A 12458-nucleotide genomic window follows, 5' to 3' on the forward strand; every position below is an offset into this window, starting at 1 on the left:
AGTTAGAGCTGTCTGACACTAGATAGAGGTCCCAAGAAAGTCACAATATATTTCAAACACATTATAATCATCATGTAAAGGCTAATGATGTCTGTTGAAAATTCCCAGCATTTCTCTTAAATGAATGGTATTTCTCTCTATGTAGGCTGAGTTAAAATGCCATCCAATATTATTCTGCAACACGCTACATAGAATTGGCTTTTTTATTGAAACTTAAAGGTCTTAAAGAAACCTTATGAGTTTATTTTGTCACTGAAACACTCTGCTTTCGATTTATGTGTTAGGTTCATTTCACAGATGGTTTCTAAACTCACAGAAACACAGTGGAAGCTGGTTGGGTTTTTTATTATATTTTAAAGGACAACTCTGCAACAATCACATTTTGCCTTTGATTAATCTGCAAAACCCTTCTTATGCATCTCACCTTCACTGCTTGCCATCACAATATCTCAACTAGTTCTCTGGGAAATGAGATGAGCACAGCGAAGTTTATTGCAGATTTAATGCTTCTCGCTGTTCATTTTTCTTTTGTGAGTGTAAGGTATTCTTTATACATGTGTATTAGAAGAATGGACTGTTCCAGCTAGAGTTGGAGGGTTCAATTAAGAGGAAAGTTCTCCCAGCATATCTGCTAGATGATCGGGGCTGAATTAGTCTATTCCCCTGTGGGAGATCATTCCACAATCGAAACTCCACTCCTGTCAGTGCTTATTGCTGAGACTGAGGGCTGTTGTCCTGCCAGGTGTTAGGGACCTTACCAGGGATTGCTGGAAGGAGCAGCTTTGTTATAGACATTGATGGCCAGAATTAAGGCCTTGTTTACGTGACAGAAATGGACTAGAGAATTGGTGGACAAAGAGGGGTATGCACACTTGTGAGGCATTGCACAAGGCTTTCCTGATGTGCAAAAGAAACTCTTGCATATCATAATGCTGATGTAGATGTAGGGAAATATTTCTTTTGTTTGCCAGTCAAGGGGTTTTTAGAATGGAAGAATCCTGTTTTTTGACTAAATTTGCAAAGTTGAAATAAAGTCAATGAAAAATTAACTCTAACATGGGGAGTGCTTTTGCAAAGTCTGCAAATCCATCTAAAATAAAGGTTTTCGATGAGAAAGGATATATATTAGCCAAAAATTGAGTACATCCTAGTGTTGCTACAACAAAATGTCAACTGAAGTACTTTTACCCTTACTTCTAAACACCAGTATGTTGTTTGCTCGTTGTTTGACCTGTTGTGGTCCTGTATAGCCATAAATCTGTAATCTCTTGCAGTCCTCTTTGGGGACACCTCTCAGTTTTGAAAAAAGATGACGCCCTTAGGTTATATTTAAAGTGAGACTCTCTATGAACCTACTAGTAGTGGATTTTCCAGCCTAAAGGAAAAACAGTCACAAGAATTATTTAATTTACTTCCTGTTAGGATAAGAAGATCTATATAACAGTGAGATAGAAAAATCTGCATTCATTCATTTGTTCACTCATTCATTTGTTCACTCATTCATTTATTCATTTTTAGAGGTGAACAAACCAGAGGGGAAAGGAAGGTTTAACTTTGTGAAATGTCAACAGTTGAATTTTGGCAGCCTAGATTTTTCTTCCATTTTACTCAGAACATCACACATTGGCAGATAAAGATGAAAAAAAGCAGTTTATAATTTTATTGTATTAAGAAATATTTTGCATGTTGTGGATTGTGGTTGATTAAATGTTCTTTTCTCCTGAAACTGAACTCTGGAATGCCTTGAAGCCATATTGCGTTTTACCTCAATCCACTACAGTCATCCCATCTTTCCCAATCTTTCCCAGAGATGTCATCTTTCCCAATAATAGTGTCACTGGGTCAGGGTCCTGAGACTGTAAAATATGTTACATCTGGTAGGATGTGCTATTTCAAGTTATAGATCTTTAGCCAAGTCTTTGTCTTGTTTTTCTGTGAAACCTTAGACAAGTAGTATGTGTCCAAGCCCCACTTCGGTGTCTCTGCTTCACTGAGGTGGGACTGATAGAGCAGAGGTAGAGTGCATGCCCTGAAGTAGGAGGTGTTTCCATTGTACTACCTGTTCGATGTATACAGGAGAGCACATAGTGTGTGATATTACACTTGAATCCATTTATTGCTCAGAAAACAACAGGAGGAGCTCTGGAGTCTCTGTTTCCCAAGCCAGTTCCCCTTGATGCACCAAGAATGGAGGTGTGAGCAGGTGACTCCCAAACTGCTACTCGCTTTCTGCTGGAAGAGCTATGGAGTCAGGGGGTTGGCTACAGGATACGTTGGTACTCTTCCATGAAAAATCCTCATCTAACAAAGTGAAATTTCATCCATAAAATTCTTCATCTCTGTATAAAAATATAACAAACAGACATAACAATATATAAATCCCCCTAACTTAAAAAACAGACTCTAGGAACATCTGCTGTATTTCAACTAATCTTACCTTTACCCTTCTACTAGTTATTATAGTACATCTGTATACTGTAGCTATGGGGAACCAAGGAATTCACAGTTGTTTTCCTCCATCCTTATTGCATTGCAATGTCTGAGATAAGTGTGTAGAGAAAAAAGAGGCAAGATGAAAGCAACTATTTTTAACATGAAATCTAAACTTCTTCAGGAACTTTTCCTTCAAACACAGCCAAGTTCCATGTCTTCATTTGGTGCAACTCATCCAACCTCCAGCAACCATAGCGATGCTACACTGCTTTCCAGCAGAAGAACTGACCTGAAATGTTGCAAAGTTATCTTGGCTGAGGCTCAGTCATTGCGACCTTCTGGGAGAAAGGCTTAAATTTTTAAATTCTAGTTTCTAACTTAGAGAGACACAAAGAAGTGTTTGACTGTGGCTGGTGGTCAAAATTCCAAATCATAATATCTTTTTTTTAGTACACTTTAAACTCCAAAATAGTTTTGATTGGTTTCTCTAACTGTAACAAAAAAAAAAATCCTTTAATCTGACAATTTAGAACCAAATCCAATTTTAAAGAAAAGGCTTAGATGATAAGGGGGAAAGAAAAAAAGAAAAGTACAAACTTAGAGGTTGAGTATTGCTTTAGATGTGTTATTTATGTGACAGCTGTCACAGTCATGGTTTTGCCACGGAGAGCAGAGTGTCTGTAAGGGCTGTGGCCCCATCGTTATTTCCTTGAGCACTTACAGGTGTGACGAGTGTACTTTGTAGGTATCCCACACACTTTGCAGACACACTTCACTCTGCTTCCCAACTAAGTTTGGACCTGTGCCCACCTTGGCAGTGCTCTGTTGTGTTTCATGTTTAGCTTGGCAGATATCTTTCCACATTGTGCTCCCACTCACTATGATGAGATCCTGCTCCAACACTTCCACCTCTGATTTATTATTTGCCCATGAGTAATACTGTTAAAATCATCAGGCTCTGTCTGTCCTTGTGCATAAGGGTCTTACAGATTCTACTCTCTGAAATTCTGAAAACCAAAATTGTTTTCAAATACTTCAGTGAATCAAGAAATTGGTTAGCCAACGTTAGCAAAATACCTCAAATTCTGGGATGTTCCTTTCCTCTGATTAGGAGAGAAGAAAAAGGAGAATGTTTATATCAAATACCATTCCAGAAAATGGGAAGACAGCTGTCATTTTTCTTTTGATGGTGCATCTTTGTAAGGTACTGTCATGATGACTATTTTCAGGTTTACATTCCTATGCAGAGCAAGTCTATTTTAATGCAATTACATTACTGTCCATAGTTCAGTTTGAGAAAGAACTATCCTTCCACTACTTCAAGGCTGAATAAAAACCATCATGGAAAATTCTTATGAAAGAACAGAAAATGTCACTCTTTTAGTAGGCTTTTTGATTCCTTCTAAATTCAGAATGTAGTTAAACAGTATCTCTGCTGGAGAACAGCTTAAAATAACCTGCAGAAAAGATAACATTTTAACCAAAGAATATAATATAATATAAATTTCTATGGAAACTCTTATATTTCTGTAGAATATCCTTATGAACTCTTTTAAATTCTGTAAGACTTTTCCATTTGTTCATGCTTCATGTCTATAAAGGTTTATCGGAGAGTTCTCAAAGGACAGAAAGCAAACATTTCACTTATGAATATGTGGATTTAGCATCCAGAAATATGAAGTAGTGCAACATAAATATCAAGAATAAGATAGAAGCAATGAGTAGGCCCTAACAGGTGAGTAAATAGCGATGGCAAGTTAGTTTTACATAAATAAATTCAAGTGGAAAGGGGGAGATAACGGTGTTAGATGATGGCATAGATGTGCAAAAAGATTCCTGAGGGATGTATTTTTAGAGTGGAAGTTAGTCTGCCTGCTATTCATACATATTTAAGCGTGTGGTTGATTGCTCTGACTGAACTGCTTGGCTTTACTCCAACTGATGGTGTTTGGAATGCATAATGAAGTCAGAGGGTGGTCACGGTTATTCCTTCTCTTTATTTATGTGTGCTTTTTAATTTTCAGAATGCCTATGTCAACATCAATCGGATCATGTCTGTTGCGTCAAGGCTTTCCGAGGCAGGCCATTATGCTTCCCAGCAAATTAAACAAATATCCAGCCAGCTGGATCAAGAGTGGAAGAGTTTTGCTGCAGCTCTGGATGAGCGCAGCACCATCTTAGCCATGTCTGCAGTCTTTCACCAGAAAGCTGAACAGGTGAGATGCTTTTGCGACTAGCAAAATGATTCTCTGCTACTTTGGTAATGATGATGCTGCAAATGGTGATGATGGCTTTTAGCTAATGTGCAGAGAGGTTAAGAGCCTTGTTCCTAGTGGGTCAGTGCCTCAAAACCAAATAGCAACATTTCTCCCAAAAAACTGGTACATGTTCCCTGAGTGGGTAAGAAAATGTTTAAGCCTTAGTAATGAGAAAGAATCTGATCATAACTGAAGTGCACTAGTGCACTAACATGCTGCTTTATTTCTGTTGCCTAATATTTCATCAGTGCTGCAAATAAATTCAGGAGTATTATGGTCAAGAAAATGGTATGTCTCTGCACTCATATGCCGATGTTGTATGTGCGATGTGCACGGGAATATTCACACACATGACATAGACCCATACCAGCAGACAATTTCTAGAAGCAAAAGAATATAATTGTTAATGAATCTCAAAGAATTAATTCCACTACTTACTCCTGCAGTGCTCTCCATAGTCCCAAACCTTGTTAGACTTCACTAAGTAGAGGCTTGAAAGACAGCTAGGAACATCCAAGAAGATCTTCCATGTCCCTGAACTCTGGTTTGTGTCTTTAACAACTACCAGAATTATTCAATAATTACATAGCTAAAAAAATGTGAAAATGAGTGACGGTTCAACTTTGATCACATTCATTTTCCAGTGACAAACACTGTTTTGGGGCTTTCTTCAGTATGGTTGTGAGCTTGTGTTTCCAAGTAGTTAATATCAAAAAAACTAGGTGGGTGTGCTTGATATTTATAAAATGAACCATACTTCCAGTGTCTGAAGAAGAAATTATACCTGATAACCCAGAAACTGCCTCAAAAGCCAGAATATATGTGTGGAAAAGCTTAGCTCGAACAGTAAAGATTTTCTTTATTGCTTGTTTCTGACCATAGAATTATAATGGATTTTTCTTTGTTTTGTGTTTCCTATTGACAACAGCCCACAGCATAGAGCAATTACTCACCCTACTGGGCACTTACACATGTAAGCCACTCAGTGGCTCTGATGGGACTGATGCACCAAGATGATGCCCAGTACAAGTAATTTTCTCCATGTAGAGTTGGCACTGTAGTATTTAGGTGTATTCTTCTTGTTAAAAATTGTCAGTCATCATATGTTCTTAAAGAAAAATCAGAAAAGAATTTATATTGATTCAACAGTCAAAATGAGAATTTTTACTAATAAATTCGTTCTTTTTTGCTTGTTTCAATTTGTTTGATGTTTGGGGTTCCTTTTTTGTTTTTTTTTTGTTTGTTTGTTTTGTTTTGTTTTTTCTTTTTATGAGCAATCTCATAATTTTCTGAAGTGTCAGACTTGTTTGCAGTTTATGAAGGGGTTGCTGAGCTATTGCATAGCATGAAAGGCAATAAAATAGAAAGCTGTATTGAACTGTCTGTCAAGCTAATTTTTTTTTGTCTTCCTACCTTTTGAACACTGTCAAAATGGGTATTTTACCTCAGTTTTAACTTGAAAAAAAGCTACTCTAATGTCACTTCCAGCCTTGGGTCATTTTTTCTTTACAATTGAATGAATGGGTGTGAAAAACATAGTCCTGCCTTGACACCTCTTCATAAAGAACTTAACATTGTACTGCCAGACAGGAGCCATTCACTCATTACTAACCAGACAGGAGAATTTGCTAATTGTGAACAGCATTTGCTCCTCACTTGCAATAAGAGAAAATTCAGTGGAAGACAAGTGCCAATGTGAAGCCTGTAAACTCAGACTGCTGCAAGAAAGAAACGTGGGAGTAGCGTGTTGATTAGCCAGGACTAAAATTTTGGCCTTGCTTTAGTAACTCTGGTAGGATAAACCAATAACTTGAATGCTAATAACTTAGTCATTTGATCTCTGTATAGTATAAAGAATGAGGTGTTTGGGATTTGGTCTCTAACTCAGTCTGCTGTCTACCAAGCATTCATTCCAAAGGTGACTCTTTATTATTTGGCGTCACCCAGCATTGATTTTTATTTTTTTTTTAAGTCAGATCAGGTCTTTGTTATTTTACAATAAACACAGCTTAAATCTCTGAAGCAAAGATGTAGATAAACCCACTATTTTCTTTGTTGCAGATCAAATCTTTTTTCGCTTCCTTTGTTCTGTCAATAAAAGTAATCTTGCTGCGGATCCAACCATTTCTCCCACAGTGCACCCCTGCTTCCCTCATACCGATCTGACACGCAGATTGCCTTTCCCTCTCCAGTGTGATAAGCTGCTACAGCCTCTTTGTTCATTCCTTCCTATTGATTGAAGTTCTCTGTGATGCCAACAGGAAGCAAGTCTATTAGGACCATAATCTTTCAGCCTTTGGCACAGCCCAGCCTGCAAGGAAGTTGTTGGCTTGGGACAGAGATTAATGAAAAACTCTACAATCTCTAGAATATGCAAGCTGAGCAGGAAGCAACTTGTTTTTCAAGGTCCCTTCCAAAAGACCCCACACAGAAAACTGCACAGAATACAATTTGTCTGGTTTGGAGGGATGAAAGGCTGAGTCAACCCTGCTGAGAATTGAACCTCACATCTGTCTTCACGTGCCTCAGAATCCCATCGCTTTTCTGGCTCTTACTGCAGATACATGTGGCATGTTGAATGGGACTCAACTGAATGAGTTCCTGGATCAAAGCTTTTTTTTTAATTTTTATTTTTTAAACACAATTTGTACATAGTAAACCATCATCAAGAAAAGAGAGGAAAGGAAAGGAAAGGAAAGGAAAGGAAAGGAAAGGAAAGGAAAGGAAAGGGAAAGGGAAAGGGAAGGGAAAGGAAAGGAAAGGAAAGGAAAGGAAAGGAAAGGAAAGGAAAGGAAAGGAAAGGAAAGGAAAGGAAAGGAAAGGAAAGGAAAGGAAAGGAAAGGAAAGGAAAGGAAAGGAAAGGAAAGGAAAGGAAAGGAAAGGAAAGGAAAGGAAAGGAAAGGAAAGGAAAGGAAAGGAAAGGAAAGGAAAGAAGGAAGAGGAGGAAAGATCTTACCAACTTAGCCTTCAGCTAGGCTTCCTTTGGCACATGTGTTTGATCAAAAGCCAGTAAACTAAACTCCAAACAACCACTATGTCCAGGTCAAGGTGCAACTCAAGATATTCAGTGAAGGTATTTCCTAAATCTCTTGGTTGTTTTTGTTTTGTTTTGGTATTTTTATTTGTTTGTGTTGTTTTTGTTTTGTGTTTTTGTTGTTGTTTTGTTTGTTTGTTTTTCGGGGGGGGGGGAGTTTTTTGTTTGTTTTCTTTTTTTCTTTTTTCCCCCCTCCCTTTCCCATGCAGATATTCTAGCACAAAAGAGAACCTGCTTCTGTATCTTTAGGTATGTCTGAGGCTATTCAAAGTTACAATAGAATGTAGGACAACATGTTTTATCTCACTGTGGCTTCAAGAGAGCTCTGGTGATTTACTCCAGATGAGATTCCTGCCCACTAACTGCCAGCTGGGGGAAGCAGACATACCAGGTGTCCTCCCTTTCCTGGATTTAATCTCTGAAAGTGTGCTAAAGAATTCATAAGATGCTCACTCTACTGATGCTATCAGAATGAACCAATTAATGTCTTCAATCAGGCAAGAGATCTTAACCAATTAATTCTGGGTGAGAGTCTACCCTGAGTAGTGCACAAGCAGATTTACTATTTAAGATAGTAGGTGTTTCAGGTGCACACAGCGGACATTTATGTTGCTTCTCTAAAAACTGACCCCTGACCATTTGTTCAATATTATCTTACTCCCCAAGCAGGAAGGCTACTGTTCTCATCTCTGCCTGGATCTTTCTAAGCACATACTAATCTCCCCTGTTTGAGGAAAGAAAATGAAAAAAGAGAGGAAAAGAAAAAAGGGAGAAAGAATCTGAGTAAAGGGAGGATAGGAAAAGCCAATTGATATCTGTAAGATGCAGGGGTAAGGCCAAGATAAATTCTGCATTAGACAGGGAAATTGCAGAAACAACACGAAATATAGAACTAGCCTCATACAAAAAAAAATCAGGGCATCAAGAGGTATTATAGGTTGCTGAGGAAAAGTTTCATGACCTTCTTCCCATCTTTCCCCACAGCTGTTCCAGAGCACAAAAGTACACTAGACTTTGGTTTTAATTTCTCTGGGGGCTAGGAGAACCACCCTGGTTTTCCCACAGCTTCCACTCAGAGGCCTAATAAGCAGTAAGCAAGGACTGTGCAAAAAATGTGGAGAAATATGGACTAAAAAATGTTTGAGCTGTGTTTTGAAGGAACTATGTGGTACAGCACAGCAGTCCCTGAAGAAAGCTAGTAAGAATTGTTCTGATAATACATTATTACCTGACTTAATACAGAATTTGCAACTTAGGTGAATAGGCTGTGAGTCAGGAGTAAGTATAGGTCATTACTTTGAAGTTACTTTTGGATCAGAGGCACAAAGGTACCTGGGAGACTTTTCTATTTTTTAGGAGAAATTTTTCTTAATCTTTCCTGGAGTCTTGAAAAACATGGACAATTATTGGAACCTGCCATTTCAAATAATATTTAAAGAGATTTGTGTTCCAAATAGGAGATAGTCTAGTCTATGAGGTAACTAGAAATTTAAGCAATTAATTTAAATGGTATTGAGTATCCAGTGGACAGTAACAGCTATGTTCCAACCTAACAGTTAACAATTTACCATTTTAAATGCATGTTTTTTCAACTCAGTCAATGGTGATTTTGTCACATGCATATCTTCTAGCATTAATGGTTACGTTAACAGCTTTTTGTGTCTGCCACAGTATGTGACAAATAATAAAAATTAGCATAGCTGCTTTTTTCAAAATACCTAAATCGATAGTTCTATGGTATGAACTGTAAAACCCTTAAAACCACGTTTAATATCCCTGCATGAATCTGCACATGCAGCACACCCCACCATGCACTGTTTTGGGGTATCTGAGTAAAATGCTGACAGCCTGCATTCCTTAAAACTTTTTAAAACAGATAATGTCAACTGCTCCTGCTAGTGGCAGAAGTGAAATTACTGATGGAATTGTTGATGTGACATTGTCTATATACAATAGATGTACAAATGAAAGAGAGACATAAGACAACAAGTTGGAAATGTGGTTATGTACCCAGGATCTTCTTGAGACTTCTTCCACCTGCTGTGTGAATCACAGTCTGGGGATATGAGTATATGAGTGAGTAACCTGACTATTAAGAGCTTGTACTAAAATTGGTAGAATTCAGCAGTTTTGATAAGAGCAATAACAGTGTGATTCCAGCAGCAGGAACGCTGGTCTATAAGGTGTAAAGGTCTTTTGTTCACTGCTTCAACCAAGAGGTTCATGTAACAGCCCCAAAAGGGATTGATCTCAGCTCCGTGCTCTGAAAACTGAATAGGAAATGATGTGAATTCCACTACCTTGGCACAAAATATGATGACTTCAGCTTTATGCAAGGGTGTTTTGGAGGATTTCATCTGAAGACATTCAGCAGATCAGGAGTCAAACCAACACAAGACAACCTGTCATCCTTGCCTCCAGCCTTCTAGAAAGCATAATTTTCACTGGTGGATTTATATTTTGTAGATATGAATGTTTAGGAATTCATCTTTGTCGCTGAATCTTTGTGCACTGAAAAGAAGTGTTTACAATGCAAATACTTTATAGCCTTCATTACACAGCAGCATGGTGAATAGCTTTGCACTGCTAATAAAAAAGGATGCTGATGCCAGAGCCGGGGTTGAATTGAAATTCTTTGCTTTGAATCTCACAGCCCTTCGTGCTGTGTGTGAATGCTTTACTAACAAGCCACAGGTGAACACTTCAGGAGTGGATAAGGCTGTGATCCTGGGGTTGGTTTTGTGGCATTATACATTCACCCTACAGGGCGCAGCATCTGTTGTATAGTTAGCTGTTCTTTTTTATAAATAGCCCAAAAGTATGGCAGGCTGGTTTAGCGGAAAGGTGGAGGAAGAGAAAATATTAATGAGAAGTAATGAGGTGGCACTAGGCAGTAAGTATGGACGAAATATGAACATGTGAGCTTGTAATTGAAGTAAGCCCTGCTTAAAAGAAAAACAGGATGGGAACCTTAGAGACTCAATTCCTCTTTTCTTTTAAAGAACAGGCGGCACCCAGGGGAGCTTCCCCAATTTGTTCTGTCAAAGTACATCAGCACTGCTCTGGAGGCCTTTAAGAGTGGATTATTTCTTTTTTTCCATCTCTCTGCTGCCCAAAGCCATTCAGTTTCTGACTGTCTGTTTAAGGCTTCCAACCAAGGTGCTAAACCATATCAATTGCAATAGCAATGATTTTTTTCTCCCTTTTCATGGATGCCTGCCCACCAGGAACTGGACTGAGACCAGCAGCTCATTTTGCACTGGCTGCTAGGCAGCTGTCAGACTGTAATGGCATCTGATCACTGCTGACCTGGGCCAGAATCAAATGTGTGACCCAGGGGTTTGAAGCCTTGATATCCTGTTAGTGATCCCACTGAGCTGGCCCTGGGTTGGAGACTGCTTGAATACAGACTGTCTACCTTTCACCGAAATGAATGACTTTAATGGGAGTTTTCTATTACTCAAATTAGTAGTGTTAAGGACTGGTAATCAACTGAGGGAAGACTGAGAGCTGAGACAGTGCGAAATACAGCTGGATTTGTAACTCTGTCCTTTTGTGCTTCAAACTGATTTTTTTTCTAAACAGGTTGCAGACTCCCTTTTTTGCAATGCAATGTTGTAGCCTTCCCGCGTGGTTTGTAAACACCTTTAGAGCCTGGATATCTGAGTCAGTTTAAAGGAGCATTTGTTTTTAACCCAGAAGAAACAGAAAACATTCCTTTGGATCTAGGTGCTCTTCAAGTACTGAGGAGGTGACAGGAATGTGCTGTCCCAAGGTGCCCAAAAGGACTCCTTTGTAACTATTACATTTTCCTCAGTCCTTGCTGCAGTTTTCTGTGGCACTCTACAAACAAAATTTTCTAATGTTGATATGTTATTCTGTGTCACTATTGCTCATTGTTCCTGGAATTGTTTCAGTTCCTCTCAGGTGTGGACGCCTGGTGCAAAATGTGCAGTGAAGGAGGCCTCCCCTCAGAAATGCAAGACCTGGAACTGGCCATCCATCATCATCAGACCCTGTACGAACAAGTAACACAAGCCTACACAGAGGTATGTTCTTCCCAGAAAATCATGTGAGTATCTGTTAAGTGATAACAGACATGTGACTGCATTTTGGAGCTTAGTTTTTCTAAAACAGTTAGGGTCTGCTTTCCATTTCTGCAACGTTTTCGAAGAAGGAGTCAGATCTGATCCCAGGCTGTAGGATGTGACTCCCAGCAATCTGCTTGTAAGGGCACAAAAGAACAATGTGGGGGACAAACCCCATACAAAAACAAAGTCTAGAACTAGTGTTGGCACCCCAAAAAAGAGCCACTTCACTGCCTTTGCTGAACAAGGAACCCCTTTAAGGCACCAGTAGCTTTACTCCTGTTGCTTTCCTTCTGCAAATGAGTCCTGGCTCTACCACAGGTGTGCTAATGGGAACAGAGGATGCCAAAGGCTTTTTCCTTCAATGTACCGAGTCACAGAGCTGTCAGGTCCTCATTACAGTGAACACTGAGACTGTGCTTTAGATGTATTTGTATACAGTTGTGTCAAATATCTCAGACCTAAATAGGGTATGTGTTCTTTTCCTTTAAAAGGGGGTTCAACGATGCAAATATTAAAACATACACTCTGTCATTTTGTCAAAAGAAAACCCATAAAATTCTTCACTTGTTTTTCCCCCATTCATGCAGCATGAAATAAAAACTACAGCTGACAACGATACTACAATCAGCTGACATTCAGTGC

The 12458-nt window shown here is 38.9% G+C and overlaps 1 protein-coding gene across 7 annotated transcripts in view; it reads left to right on the forward strand.

Annotated features, from left to right (window-relative positions):
* Nucleotides 1–12458, forward strand: part of KALRN (kalirin RhoGEF kinase) — a 513163-nt gene that overhangs the window by 230273 nt on the left and 270432 nt on the right. For all 7 annotated transcript variants that reach the window (XM_082056725.1, XM_082056718.1, XM_082056719.1 and 4 more), the window contains 2 exons: nucleotides 4458–4649; nucleotides 11643–11774. In XM_082056725.1, the coding sequence (XP_081912851.1) occupies nucleotides 4458–4649; nucleotides 11643–11774 (324 nt within the window). The remainder of the gene's footprint in view (nucleotides 1–4457; nucleotides 4650–11642; nucleotides 11775–12458) is intronic.

The sequence above is a fragment of the Streptopelia decaocto genome (genome assembly GCF_964273445.1).
Source record: "Streptopelia decaocto genome assembly, chromosome: 6".
Classification (NCBI taxonomy): Eukaryota; Metazoa; Chordata; class Aves; order Columbiformes; family Columbidae; genus Streptopelia; species Streptopelia decaocto.